The sequence below is a fragment of the Bos indicus genome, chromosome 2 (genome assembly GCF_029378745.1).
Source record: "Bos indicus isolate NIAB-ARS_2022 breed Sahiwal x Tharparkar chromosome 2, NIAB-ARS_B.indTharparkar_mat_pri_1.0, whole genome shotgun sequence".
NCBI classification, from domain to species: domain Eukaryota; kingdom Metazoa; phylum Chordata; class Mammalia; order Artiodactyla; family Bovidae; genus Bos; species Bos indicus.
Genome location: NC_091761.1, coordinates 133,710,720 through 133,725,866, shown reverse-complemented (window position 1 = coordinate 133,725,866; position 15,147 = coordinate 133,710,720). Strand labels below are relative to the sequence as shown.

The window sequence follows — 15,147 nt, the reverse complement described above, 5'->3', positions numbered from 1 at the left end:
ATACATTAGTGGAAGCAAGGTCACTGGGAAAAAGGTAAAACCCACTGGGGGAGAGGCCAGGGCATTCTTGAGGGGGGTGATGACCGCATCAGATCAGGACTTCCTCAAGTTCAAAAGTTTGCAGGCCCCAGACCTCTGGTGGGCCCCTAACTGTGGGCCAACGCTTCCTGCTTCCCTGGGCGAAGGGGGACCCGTGGGGGTCTGTCAGCCGCCCGAGACTGGCGAGGGCCGTGTAGGCCTGTGGAGCTCTGCCCTGCGGGGCTGCCGTGGGCCTCTCTCCCCATGCTCTCTGGCTCAGCTTGCTGTGGGGAGGGATCACAGCGAGGGGTGAGGAGACACGGGTTCAAGTCCCAGTCTGCCACGACCTGGCGGTGCAGTCTCAGGCACTCCTTTTCACGTCCCTGTGCCTTGATTTCCCCATCTGTAGAATGGGGGTAAAACAGCTCATTTGCCGGAGAAGTCATTCCACGCTCCACCTCTCTTTAGAGGGGTCTGACCCCATCAGTTTGGAAGCGCTCATGCATGCCTTGAGACAGGAGGCTGGACGCAGGCAAAGGCCTCTGATCCCCAGACTTCCGGGCACCCTGTAAGAGAGCGAGCAGATGCTGCACACCCCCCATTCACACCCAGCCCAGATGTGGACCTGATTTGATGTTGCAGGGCAAATCCCACTGAACAAATCCCAGTACAGGGAAAGCTCCCCGGGCCTGAGCAGATTCTGAGCTGTCTGTTAATGGCGCAGGGTCCAAGCCCCCCCAAGCCACTGGGCACCACACGAACCCCTTCTCACAGAGCATTCCCGGAAGGTTAGCATCGACCTTCTTGCTGTGTCTCAGACCTGCTAGGCGTGTGCCAGCCTTTGCACTTGCTGGCTCTTCTGCCTGGACAACTCTCTGTTCTTTCTTCCCCTGGCTGATTCTTTCTGGTCTTGCTAGTGAGGTCTTCCCTGACTACTCCACATATTTTTTCTTCCATAGCACTTATCAGTATTGGAAATTATATTATCTGTTTTCATCTTCCTACAATTGACTGACTGGCAGCTCCTGAAGGTCATGGAGCTGTTACTCTTCATTCCTGAATTTCAATGCCTGGTACAGTGTCTGGCACATATTAGGTGCTCAATAAATATTTGTTAAGTGAACATGCATGTATTTGACAGGGTTTTCTGAGCTTATAGTTTGCAGGGGGTACAGTGTAGCCACCGGGGCTGCAGTGATGGATGAAACACAATTTCATTCTGCCCTCAGAGAGCTCACAGCTGAGCCCTGTCTCCCGCCTGGCATATAATAACGCTCTGTGAAGTGTCTTATGAATGAAGGAAGGATGTCTTTAGGAAACACTATGTGGTTTGGGACAGCTGGGACAGAAAGTGCAAGGTAGGAAGGAGGCAGGGATTTGGGACAGGCAAGTGGAGGTCCAGTCCCACGGAGCTTCGCCCTGTTCATCTGGGAGGTTCCAAAGAGCCACGGGTAATTCTTGAGCAACGTGGTCAGATTTGTTGGGCGGCTGTTGCCTTGCAGGATGAGTATGGATCTAGGCACACCTTCCAGCCTGTCCTCCAAAGCATCCTTCTCCTCTCCCCAAATACCTCCCCACTTGTCTCCTCCATCCCATCCTTGCTGGGCCTGGCATCTTGGTGGTATGTAAAGAGAAGGATTATACCAGAGGCTCATCAGAACTGACAAACCCTCATGAGAGGCTTCCCACCCCACAACGATCCTTTCAAAGAAAGAGAAATGGGAGCTGTGTGTTTTCCCTGAGCCTCTAAGTTTGTTCTTGGGGCCAGGGCTCCTTGAAGGAGGAGCAGTGTTAGCAATGAATCAGGTCTCCTAACCCCAGGGCAGTGTCAGCCTCCTGAGTGCCCCCGGCCCCACAGACCCACCAAACACACACACCCAGCAAACTCCTCAGGCCCAGGACCCCACCGCAACAGTCAGGAAAGAACAAACCCAGCTCCACCTGTGTTTCTGCCATCTCATTGGGCTGGCACCGTGCAAAGTCCCACCCAAACTTCACCAGCTGCGGTGGAGACAAAGTCCAGCCCCAGTAGGCCTGGTGCCCTTGACTTCAGCTCTGGGGGTGGGGTGAGGAAAGGACAGAGGGGTTGAGAGAAAGGCTGAGAGGTGCACGCTGGGTGCATTGCAGGAAGAGTCAGGGGAGGCTGTGCTCATGGTATTCTTGAGGAGCCAGGCCCCCTGCGGGCCTGGGATCCCACCCCACACCCCCAGGGAACCCCCATCTGGAGTGAGAACCTCTATCATGGTCACGTGTCTAAAACCCATCCTTGAGAGTCAGACTTGACATCATCAGGCTAGAGGGGTCAAGCCCTGGCACACCCGCTGTGAGATCTGGGGAAGACGCACCTCTGGGTGGGCCTCGGTCTCTTCATCTGAGAAATGGGCGTCATGACTCCGCCCCACACGTCTCTGGAGGGCTCTGCACTGGCAGAGTCACGCCGAGTCTGTTGCTAAGAGGAGGGAAAGAGAAGGAGGATCAGAGGACCTGGGGCCGCTGATGCCTGAGCACGTCCCGGCCTGCCGGCCCCGCTCTGAGGATAGAGGTGGTCGTAGGGGTTAAAGGTTCGCATGTGGAGGAGCTCAGCATCTGGCCCTGGCCTGAGGATTCCACATCGGTGCCTCCTGTCTGGAGCAGGGATGAGTCAGACCCGGGAAGGTGAAGTTTTCACAAGGTGTCCAGTCGGCCGAAAGCTCAGCGCTCCAACGTGCAAAGTCTGCTTTCTCCCCAGGGGGCGGGTGGGCGCATCAGAGAGCACACCGTGTGCCCAGCATGGGTGCCAGTGTGCCCCTTTGGCTCCATGCAGGGCAGGCTGTCAGCAAGGCGGACCTCGCCTGGGCCTGGGGTCTCCCTCCCATAAAAGGTGGCGTTACCAGGAGGTCACCAGGGTCCCCCGGCAGGTCAGGTCCACAAGGACTGCTTCTCCCTCCCCTCCTCTCCTCTCTGGATTGGCCAGGTCACCCTGGCCCCTCCCCTCCCCTCCCCTGCTGCCTTTACTACCCTCTCTCCAAGAGCTGGACCCCGGGATACCCAAGTGCCCTCCTGCGGGTACCCACAGCCCCCTGTCATGTCCCTCGTCACTCCAGATCCTGATGGTCTGACACTACTTACACCACCCCCCCCCCGCAGACCCAAACCCTCTCCCTGGGCCGAGGTCAGGAACCAGGGCTCTTCCTTCTCTGAAAACCTGGGGCCTGGCCTGAGGCTTGGAGCCATAGTCATCATCCGTCTGTGTTTGTTGAATGAATAAGTGAGCACACCAATGAACCCACACCAGGTTCTTTCAGCTGAGTTTCTAGAGACAAGCCTCACCGCGCGAACTGGGCTTGCCATCACCGATAGTGACTTCCTGTCTGCCAAACCGTGCCAAGCAGAGAAGGGGGTGATGGTCACAGACATCTGAAGCACTTGGAAGCACCGGCCGTGTAGGGGCACAAGTTCCAAGTCGAGAGTGCAGTGGGCGTAGCACGGGACTGGGGGTGACGCTGACAGATGCAGAGCCTTGAACCCTTGTGTTGGAAGATGGGGGCGTCCCAGGCTGATGGGGAGACGCAGTTCCTGGGGGAGCTCCCTGTCCGATGGAAGAGACATAATTAGCTGGTCCATTCATTCATTCATGCACATGTGTATTCATTCAGACAGGCACAAGGTGCCCCTCAGGGCCCGGGAACAGAGAAGGGAACTGGGCCTGCCCTGCCCCCAAAGCTCTCAGTGCAGGGACGCTCCCGGGGCGGAATTTAACCAGACAAACCCCTAACCATCTTCCCACAAAGGCAAGCAAGCCAGGTAAACGGAGGATCGCAAGGCTGCAGGGCCCTCAAGGGAGACAGTCCGGCGAAGGCCGTTCAAGGCCAGCCTGGCATCGACCCTGCTCCCTGCTTGCCCCTGCGGGGGCCCCGCTCGCCCTGCCCACCCTGACACTCTCCCCCCGCAGGTGATGAGCATTCTGAGCAACCCCAGCGCGGTGCCGCCGCAGCCCCAGGCCGACTTCTCCATCTCGCCGCTGCACGGCGGCCTGGACTCCGCCACCTCCATCTCGGCCAGCTGCAGCCAGCGGGCGGACCCCATCAAGCCGGGAGACAGCCTGCCCACCTCGCAGTCGTACTGTCCGCCCACCTACAGCACCACCGGCTACAGCGTGGACCCCGTGGCTGGCTACCAGTACGGCCAGTACGGCCAGAGTGAGTGCCTGGCGCCCCGGGCGCCCTCCTCCCCTCCCTGTCCCAGCACCGCACCCCCCCACAAGGACCTCCCACTTACTTGTAGAAAACTGTGAGGGGGTGTTGGGTGGGGGTGCCCATTACACAGGTGAGGAAACTGAGGTCCAGAAAGGCAGAACTGCTGTCCTGACATGATACAGCCCTGGACCCCTGCACGCACGCTCCTCTTGTCTTGGAGCCTGGCTGTCCCGTAGGAACATAATACGAGCCACCGGTACCATTTAAAATTTCCTCCTAGCCCCCTTTTACAAGAGGAATGATTTTTACTAACATTTTTTAGGTGACCCGGTATATCTAAAAAAGATTATCATTCCGATACGTAATCCACATGTCATGATGACGAAGACTTTTTCACATTTTTTTCATAGACTGTTTTTGAAATCCAGACCGTTTCCCTTCAGTTACTAAGTTTTCACTGGAGCTATGAGATCTGCCTTTGTTTCATGAAATTTACAACTGGAGGAAGTAGATTTACACACTCAAGTTGTTCCGAATATTTTGAAAAATTTCTCAGTCGCTGTGAATGTGATTGTGATAGTCGCTCAGTCGTGTCCGAGTCTTCGAGACTCAGGGACGGTGGCCCGCCAGGCTCGTCTGTCCGTGGAATTCTCCAGGCAGGACTACTGGAGTGGGTAGGCATTGCCTTCTCCAAGGGATCTTCCCAACCACTAAATTAAAGCAAATTACAGGTTTTAAATCTAAGAGGAAATCAGATCGGAAGGTGACCTGCAGCTCCCCGCTTGCGCCAGGCACATGCCGAGCGCTGGGGAGCCAGGGGACAGACCCTGCCCCTTTCTCCTTCTCCCTCGCCCCCCAGGGCAGAGCCGTGTCTCGAGTTCTCTCCCCCAGCCCACCCCAGCTTTGGTCTCCGCAGACCGTGAGGTGGTCTCTGGTGCCCACCCCGAGCACCACGCTCTTGGCCTCTGGTCGAGCAGAGACGGCGGGCCCTTAGACTGGGCCGCCGCCTCCAGCTGCCAGGTGGACAGGGCGGCCGCGGAGCCAGTCCCGACGGCCGGGGTTGGGGGGGCTGAGGTCATGCGGCCCCCGCCCGGCCCCCGGCAAAGGCGTCACCTGCTGGTGTCAAACTCATCAGAAGGGCGTGTGGCAGCAGGGTGTGACCTCCCGGCCCAGGGCCCTCTCTGTCCCTGCGCAGCCCCGCCTGGCCCCTGACCTCTGCTTCCTGACCCCACCCCCGCCCCCACCCCCCACACAGCCTCGTCTCCACGGCTAAATGCGGGCCAGCTGTGCCGGCCTCACCTCCCGGCTGTGTTCATGGCCTCCTCCCTGTGGATGCGTGTGTTCACGTACATGTGTCTAGGTGAGCGTGAGTGAGCGTGTCAGGAGTACCTTGCGGGCGGTGTGTGTGTGTGTGTGTGTGTTTTGGCACACCCGTGTTAGTGCACACATTCTGTGTCTAGGTGAGCATGCGTACGCATGTGGATCCATGAATGTGTGAGTGACACAGTGTATCTGTGCACACGACGATTTACATGTGTGAGTGTAAATGAGCATATTGTGTGCACGTGGGTTTATATGTGAACATGTGTACACATTTGGTCGTGTGAGTATATGTGGCCATAACATACGCATGTGTGTTGAGATGTGCGTTCAGGTGTGTTCATGTGGCTCCGTGTGTGTGGGCGCCTGTGAGTTTGCCCTGCTGTGCTGTGTGGATGTATGCGTGCATGTGTGTAAATATGGACTATGCGTGGCTGTGTGTACATGTGTATGCATGCGTTTGCCATGTGCGTATGCTGGAATGAGCGTGTGTATTTGGAGTCCGTGTGTGTGCAGAGTGTACTTACAGGTATGGGTACGCTTGAGCGTGGGTACAGGTGTAGTTGTGTGTACTGGTATCCAGGTGTGCATCTGGGTGTGAACTCACGAGGCGTGTATAATTGTGTCTGTGTGTGTGTGTGTGCCTGCGAGTCTGAGAACTGGGTGTGCGCGCGGGCAGGGCGGTGTCTCCAGAGGGGCCAGGGTGACCCTGTGCCCGGCCTGCATTCCCGAGCACGGAGCAGGCCACACATGCTCTTGATAAAGAGTTCAGCGTGGCTCCAGCGGCAGCCATGGCCCCGGCCCGGGGCGGGCGTTAGTCACACCCGGAGCCCGTGCCTGCCTCCAGGGGCGCCTGCCCAACTCGGAAATAAAATTAACCCCGAAGTCAGCATGGGGGCCACGAGGGAGGGGGGATCAAAAGGGAAAGGGCCCCGGGGGGCGAGAAGGGAGTTTTGTTCCCCTTCGCTGGGGAAGAGCTGGCCGGGGTTTCCTCCCTGCCCGCTCCTCGCCCCCCACACCCCCTCACCCTTCCGACCTCCAGCTCCGCCCCCCAGTCATCCCCCTCAGCCCCACCCTGCCTCCCTTGGCTCCGCCAGGGGCTGCTCAGAGCTCCTCCTGGGCCACCTCCTCCAGCCCTTCCCCGGGGGTACCCCAGCTCGGACCCCACTCTCCTCCACCCAGCCCACAGAGGCTCCCGGGGCACACTAGGAGAGGACTGAGGGAGAATCTGTCCCTCCACCACCCTGATGTGGGCAAGTTACCCGCCTCTCTGAGCCTCAGTTTTGCCATCTGTGAAATGGGGGCCCAGGGATTCGATTCCATTGTCTTGATGTTTTCCTATGGTACCATCCCCCTCGGCTGTGACATCCTGGGACAGCCCAGGGACACACGTGGGATTCCCACTGACCGCCTCCCCCTGTCCACGGGCAGCTGAATTCACCACAGTCCATGTGTGACATCCTCATGCTCTAAGCCATGCTGTGTATGCCCAGGGCCACCTGCTGTCTACCCACACCTGTCCTGTGCGTGAGTTAGCCCACTGGGCGCTGGGTGAAATGCATGTTCTTCATTTCGTGTAATCCTCAAAAACCCCAGGTTATTTGTCCTCAGGTTACAGATGCAAAAGCTAAGGCTCAGAGAGGCTGGGAGCTTTCCCCGTGGTCCCACAGAAAGTGGAGTCTCCTAACTTCAAACCTAGTTCTCTTTGAGTCAAACCACAAACTCGTGCAAGATGTTGAGGAATGATGCACACTAGCCCTGGTGTGGAGTCCTGTTCACAAGCTCACACTCATCTGTGCGTGGACAGAGATTTATTTCTCTGTGAGTATTCACTACTCTGTGTCTATAATGGCTCCAGGGTATCACGTTACAACACGCACGTCTGCAAAGGAAGGAGAAGTGATCATTTCTTGAGCATCTACTGTGGGTCTGGCACCCCATCCTCACCGCCACCTGGTGCAGGGTCCTGGGTTATTCCCTCTGGGCAGATGAGGAAGGGGATCCCAGGGAGTTTGGCTGGGACCACCAAACAGTATCTATCCAGGCGCACAGGGCCACCCCTTTGACCGTGGAGAGCATCGCTTTTGAGTGTGCCTGGGTCAGGTGGACCAAACCCTAAAGCAGGAGAGTCCACCTCCTCGCCTTGGTCCTCTCATCTTCCCAGGGACACCATCACACCGTCCCCGCCTGCTCCCTGCCGCCATCCATCCATCCGTCTGTCTCTCCCCGTCCCTAAATGGGGTGGGGGTAGGGGGGCAGGGACAGGGCGCATAGCAGATTAATATGGCCCTGGTGTTCCCAGAGGCCAGGGCCGTACTAATGATGGGGCTGATAGAACGCAGAAGTGTGAAAAGAATTTTAATAGATCTGACAAGTCTAATAAGAATTTGTGTCTAGAAGGGTCCTCCTCTGGGGCTGCTGGCTGACGAGACGCTGACGGCTGAGATTTGTTTACTGGTTGGCATCGCCACCACCTCTCCTGCCAACTCCTGATTAATCTAATTTGAGACATTGAGAGCCCAGGCTCGGGCACGAGGCAGAGGAGGGGAGGCTCGGAGAGACAGAGGGACAGGAAGGGCCACTGACAGGCTGTAATGAGAAATGTCACAGCCCTGCCCTCGCTGGACCCCGGCCCCACCCCAGGGAGAGGCAGGCTCTGAGGGATGACGGGTGCCCTTGAAGCTGGCTGAGTCGTCAGTAAAGTTTGGTGTTTCTTGGTGTTTCCTTGGTCGTCTTGACAACAGGGCCTGGGGAAGTCCCTACAGCATGCAGGGCCATGGCTGGTGACAGGGAGAGGCTAAAGAGGAAGAGACAGAGTGACCAGAGGCACAAGCAGAGTAAATTCAGGCACCTCCAGCTCACATGTGCCTCTGGGCCGGTGGCTCTTCCTGAACCTCAGTCTCCACATCTGTAAAATGGGAACAACTGTAGCCTAAAGCATGGGGCAGTTGAAAGAATTAGATGAGATATTGTCTGCCTGGCACTTAGCAGTTCCCATTGTTGTTATTCAAAGCCAGACCTTTCTGCCACTCTTGCAGGAAGAGCTGGCCCTTAGACAAGTCCCTTACCTTGCCTGGAGTAGAGAATGGGGCCATTCCAGGCTTCGGGTTGTAGGGAGTTCCATCCATTCTCAAGTGCTGTGTGGGGACCAGGGATGGAGCTGGCAGGGGTGGTTAGCAGCTAGCATCAGACTGCCTGCATTTGAATTATGGCCCCACAATTTAGGAATGCTGGGATCTTTCAAGTTATGCAACCTCTCAGGGCAGGGCCTCGGTTTGTCATCCGTGAAATGGGGATGGTGATAATCCCAGCCTCACAGAGGTATTGGGGGACTTGAGTGAGATGATGCATGTCAAGTGCTTAGAGTGGGACTGGCATAGAGTCAGCTCCGGGGAAACGTCAGCTCTTTCCTGCCCCTACTTCCTGTTACCACTCTGACAATGTGGCCTCCTCTTGGGCGAGACCCGGAACCCAGGTAAGACAGACCCCACTAGTAGAGACGGTGTGGTCACAGCTGCCGGGGCCCCCTGAGACCAGAGACGGGAGGTTTTCTCACCCTCCCCCAGAGTAAGGGCTGGACCCTGGACAAGGGTAAGATGGGGCACCACCACTCTGCCCCACCAGCTAGGAGCCTGGAGGCTGAGGAACCCTAGAGGCAACCCCTGGGGGCTCAGCCTGGGAAGCTGAGGGACGCCGAGTCCAGGCCTCCAGTAAGGCCCAGGGCATGCGTATATCCTTCAGGAACCCAGGGAGCCGTGCCCGGAGCCCCTGTGCCAGGCATCTTAAACCTCATTGTCTCATTTGGTCCTTAAAACAGCCCTCGAGGAGGCTGGAATTTGTCCTCCCCATTTTACAGACAAGGAAGCAGGGCTGGAGAGACAGAGTGTTTTGCCCAAAGCCACGTGAGCAGGAGGCAGTCAGGAGCCTGGGTTGCCCAGTTCACCGTCCCTTTCCTTCTTTTCCCCATCAAAGGGCATGCCTGCTTACTGCGCCCCAGCCCCAGGAGCCCTCATCCATCCCACTCCCTGTGCGCCAGGCGTGGTGCCGACTGACCGCTGCATATACGTTTTCTCATCTAATCACAATAACCCTCCAACCCAGGTGCTCGTATCACCTTACAAGGGAACTGAGGCTTGGAAAGGGGAGATGGTGTGTCCCCAGATCACACACGGAGCGTCGGCAGGTGCAGAGTTTGAACGTAGGGCATTTGAGCCCCCAGGCAGTAGGGCCTCCTGGAACTCAGTTACTGATACAGCCCACCTCAGCTCCCTATTTGCCCTCCGGCCACGCCGTCACCTCCCGGCTCCACCCACCCACCCTAGGCAGGGGCCCCCCAACTCTGGGAAGGCATGGAGAGTGTTACCGGGTCCGTCAGTGGGCACGGGACAGTGAAGGGAGAGCCCTCTCTCCAGCTTCCTCTCACCTCCAGATCGGAGGGGTCCCAGAAGGTAGGATCAGCCAGAGCTGCAAATTCTGGCTTGGGAGGCAGCCTTTCTGTGCCTCAAGGGGCCTCGGTCACATGCCAGGCAAATCGTCTGGTCCAGGATGGTTTCTGCTGCAGCCCCAGGCAGGCACAATGAGGAGAGTCGGCCCAGAACTCAAATGGGCCTACCTGCACACACCTGATGCGCGAGCCTGGCTGAGGTGGGACTCACCTGTGCAGTTTCCTGTGTTCCCACCGTTCACCTCACGCAGGTGCACACAACTCACCCACGTCTGTGCACACATACAAGTGCAAGTGTTGCTCGTGTCCATCGCTCCGTCGTGGAGAGTCTTGTTCCCACTGTCCACACACACATGAATGTACGCCCTCAGACTCTCATCCCTCTCTGGGTGACCAGAACTGGCAGGGCTGCAGGTCTCATTTCCCTGCATCACAGGCTCCCGGCCCTTCCTCCTGCAGGGACCCCTCAGCTCCCTGGCAAAAGCTCCCTTCATTTTTGAGTACGAGGTCTTGCTTTGCCTCAGCCGTGAGCTGGGCTTAGGGTCCAGAAGAGGCAGAAGGACCTTGCCCCCACTCCTACCTGGACCCCAGGGGACTCACTGGACGTGCCTCAGAACAGGGATGCGTAGAGGCGTGTTGGGGAAAGGGACAGTTCTTCACTAGACAATGGGATACCCTAGGTACTTTCCTACAGAGCCCATAGGGGAGCTGGGGAAACAATGTGGTAAGCAAATATTTGCTGAATGATTGCAAAGGAAGTGAGAGAAAGAGTCTTATGAGAAATTGATGGATAGGTGGGTGGATGGATGAACAGGTGGATAAACAGATCAAAAGTGGATGGGCAGATTGATGATAAATAGATGGACAACAGATAGATGGATAAAGATATGGTTGTGGATGGACGGATGGAAGAAGAGATGGGTAGATGCAGAGAAGGACGAATGGATGAATTGATAAGTGGATGGATGGGTGGATGAATTGATGTAGAACAGATTGAATTAACAGGCAAAAAGAACGTCAATTTCTAGGAGTCTCTCTTTTTTTCCCCAGCTGCTGTTGATTACCTGGCCAAAAATGTGAGCCTGTCCACACAGCGTCGCATGAAGCTCGGGGAGCACTCGGCTGTGCTGGGACTCCTGCCTGTGGAAACTGGCCAAGCTTACTAGGGCCCCTGGGGCGACTTGCCCCAGCCTGAGTCCCAGCCTAACCCTTACTGATCCCTGAGCCTCCCATCCTCAGTCCCTCCATCGCCCTGGGGTCCCTGGAGGCCAGGGAGGGAGCCCATTCCCTTCTTGTGCCCAGCCCTCTGGAGACAGGCAGCCTGCCCACCGTTCCTCTGTGGTTAGGGACCTGGAGTGACCCCCGTGGAGTCTGCCTCTTCACTCTCCCCACTGGAGGGTCTCTGGTAACCTGCCGTCTTGCCCCAGCCAAATTCTGACGTGGCCTCTGTCATCTCAGACCCAGAGACCACAGCTCACCCTGAACAGAGCTCCTGGGGCAACCAAAGGAGAACGCTGTCTGGGATGAGGTCCAGGAGCCCTTTGACCCCAGTGCCAGTGGGTCCCCTGGTCAGACATGGAGCCCACGGGGCTGATCTTGGTGGCAGTGCCGGGAGCCAGCCCTCCTGGTGGGTCTCTGGCTCAGGGCCTGAACCACAGCTCATCCTCCTTAGCAAAGGAGGGGGGACCTTGGCCCTGGGCTGCTTCCAGGAATCACCCACGAATTCTGAGGACTTCAGGACTTCTCCACACACCTCTGCTGGGTGGAGGGGGGAAATCTAGCCCAAGCAAGGGGACTGGGAGGACCAGGAAGAAGCTTAGCCAAGGGGGCAGGGCCACATGGGTGGGGCTTGTTGGCAGTGGGCTGGTCCAGGGTACCAGGACCCAGGCCGGGTATTCGGAAGCAGCTTTAGGCTTTAACACTGAAGCCCCAGTTCCAACCTTGCCCACCCCGGGTGGGGTCTGGGGAGCACACAGACCCTCCAGTTTCCTCATTTGCTGAATCAGATGGCACAGGGAGGAGACCAAGTCTTGAGAACACGTGAGCGATGAGGCAGGCTCAGAGGAGGGTCTCATAACTGGGGTTGCTCTGCTTGTGGGCGGCAAACCTTTGTTGCCAAAGGCTTCAGCGGTCTGCCTTCAAGTCCACACCCCATGGAGCATCGATTTCTCACAAAGCCTCCTTCAGAGACCTGGGCCCATCCCCTGAATGCCCTGCCCTCTAGGAAGGGCGCCTCCATCTGCTCTAGAAAATGGTTCTTGGACCATCAGGGACTGCTTGCCCCACAGACAAGACCACAGAGTCCCTTTGGCATTTGGGGGGTGGGAGGGGCATGTCCCTGTCCCACCCAGACTGGCATCTTTCAGTGTTGACCTGTTCTCAGCTGAGGGCGTGGAGATGTGGTCAGTCTTTGAGCCGCGGCCCCTGGGCAGAGAGGGGCACCAAAGGTTCTGGAGAAGAGGGCAAGGTCATCTTCCACAGCCACTCCAGCGGCTCTCCCCAACTGCCTTCTCTTTACACGTTGAGACCTTTGGGGAGTGGCTCAGGCCCCTGACTACGGCCTCCCTTCTAACTCTTCCCTTTACCCTTGATCAAAATTATATTCATCTCCATCATTGTAATCTACGCGTGGATCACCTGCATCAAGTCCTGCTGGGTCAAAGCACTTGAGACGGGAGACACAGCACCGAATCTGCATAGACCGGACCAAATTGCTTGGCCCCTCCTGGGCACCTGGCACCACCTCTTTGCTCAACTCACGCCTCGCCCTCAGCTCACAGGACATTCCCAGAGGGAAAGGCTGCCGCTTTGGGAATCAACCTGAGCTCCTCCCTTCTGGGGAGCCGGGTTAGCAAGATACTAGGACAGTTCCCTGAATGGACATCACCTCTGTGACAAACGCTCTCACCTACTTCCCGTCTTCAGACTCAGTATCTCAGGCCTGTCCTGGACCATGACCAAGGCGGCCTGTATCTCTGGTTTTCAAGGAGCCTATGACTAACTGGGGACAAACAGACTCTTTAGTAGCAGTGGACACCCAGACACGTGTGGCCCATCAAGGTCAGCCAGAGTTTCAACGGGAGCATCCAAGGCAGGAGACTCTGGGCTCTTTAAGCTCTGGACAAAAAGGAAGGATGTGTGTTGTCTGTTGGCGACCCGGTCCGTGTTTTTGTAGCTATCACAGCCAGGAAGCAGTTCTTCCTTAAGCTGAACTACAGTCTTCATCCACATTCCTTGAATGGTCAGTCTTTCCCTCTGGAAGCCGGTCTCAGCCCTCCGCTGCATCTCCTTATACCCTGGGTTTTCCGGGAGCAGTAGGGATCTCAGGCTGGTGACCTCAAAACCACCCAGCTCCCCCCACCCCTGGAAGTGACATTCCAATGCTAGGACCAATCCCAAATAATCTGCCTCCGATGGCAAAATGGGTGTGAAGCAAATGACTTCTCCTTAAGTCCGTCTTCTCTGGAGTTCTCCCAGGCGACCATCTTGGTAGAAAGTGGGACTTATTCCCCCAGCGGCCCCACCCTCCTCAGAAAGAAACCCTGACCCTAACAGGTTTTTCCTAAAACCTAGAGCATTAACGTGTGTACCCAACTCAGTCTGTAAAATTCCGTCTGGTGGTGGCAGCTTGCAGCTTCACCAGCAAGATGATACTGGATGAGAATTATAAAAGCTTCCAACTCTCGAGGGTTGGCCACAGGCTGAGAAAGAAGGTCTGAATCCCAGTGGCGAGGCTGGCCCAGGAACGATCCCGCTCCAGCCCTGTAAATAGAGTCCATAGCGAAATAAAACATGCTTCCTCCAACTTCTCACAAGTAGCTGTTGGTCCTACCTATGGGGGCCCCTCTTCTGAACTCATTGTACATTAGTTGGAAACGTGGTGATGTGCTGTTCGTTTATAGGAAGTTTTATAAATATATATATAAATACAAAAAAAAAAAAAAAAGGACCGAAAACCCCCCACAGTGCGTGTCGTGCTAGCGCCAGGGACCATCTGTAGGGATATATCTGCATATCGTGTGTTTCAAATTATACATTCCGGGCTCTGCTGGGTTTTTTCATTTTTATTGCTTTGTTTTTCACTTGGTCTTTCTATCTTGCTATGAAAAAAAAAGTGATGTGTAAGAACCAAGCTATGTTTTATTTTTTACTCGTATGTTTTCCTTGATTTACATTTGCCATTCTTTTGCCAGAGGAACGTGAAGGAGGAGAGAGATGGTGGGGGTGCAGGGAACGAAAGAGAAGGAGAGAATAATCGAGAGAGAGGTTTGCCCAGAAGGAAAACGAGAAGGTCAGATTTTCCATCTGGTGGTGGCCTGAGAACAAGGCAGATGCATGACTCTGATCACTCCACCGAAATCCTGTGTTGTTGGATCTGGAGCGGGCAGTGCGTTCAGAGATGAGGATCCAGGAGCCTGGGAAACCCCACGATGGCCCGAGAAAGACACGACGCTCTGGGGCCTCTCTCGGGTTGATACTCTCCTCAGGCCCCCCAACGTGCCCCGCACTGCTGGATGCTTTTTGAGGCCGACTGACCTTCTCCTTCCCCTCCCGCAGAGGCACCACAGCCGAGGCCAAATGGGGTCCTCCAGCCGCCGCCTTCAATTGTCAGAGACATCTGCATATCGATAAGGCCAATCCCAGCCTGGGAACTATCCGCGTAGCACTCGCCATCATTCCTTCTTCCTAGGAACGGCAACTTGGTTGCTTCCGTGTTTGACTCACAGCCATTTTCCTCCATGTGGGAGCGAGTGTGTGTGCATGAGAGTGTGAGTGGGGTGTCCGCGTGGGCACGAAGGCGTGTGCTTAAGTATAATCGCACCATAATTTATTCAGCTATATGGAGTAGTAGACTAGAAAGAGAAACTGGCATTTGCTTTAACTACCTGCTTGTAAGCGCTTCCTCTGTAACTCAGGCGTAACTGTTACATATACATTAAAAAGAAATTAAAAGCATCTCCAGGGTTCCGTGTACTCAATTGATCTCCATGTGCGAAGGCCCTTAAAAGGGACCGAGGGGCAGTCAAGAAAACCTTTGACCTAACCTAGAGAGTGTGTGTTGAGGGGTAGGAACTCCATTTCTCTCGCGCCCCGCCAGGTCTCCCAGTGCTAAGCAGATGCTGGACACGTAGCAGAAGCCTCATCAATGTTTGTTCAGTGGACGCATCTCTCTGGGGAAACCTCAGTTCT

At 56.1% G+C, this 15,147-nt stretch overlaps 1 protein-coding gene across 2 annotated transcripts in view; it reads left to right on the top strand.

Annotated features, from left to right (window-relative positions):
• Positions 1-14,905, top strand: part of PAX7 (paired box 7) — a 106,927-nt gene extending 92,022 nt beyond the window's left edge. For both annotated transcript variants that reach the window (XM_070777955.1, XM_070777949.1), the window contains exons 8-9: positions 3,950-4,196; positions 11,008-14,905. In XM_070777955.1, the coding sequence (XP_070634056.1) occupies positions 3,950-4,196; positions 11,008-11,123 (363 nt within the window). In that variant the 3' untranslated portion in view covers positions 11,124-14,905. The remainder of the gene's footprint in view (positions 1-3,949; positions 4,197-11,007) is intronic.
• The last annotated feature ends 242 nt before the right edge of the window (positions 14,906-15,147 follow it).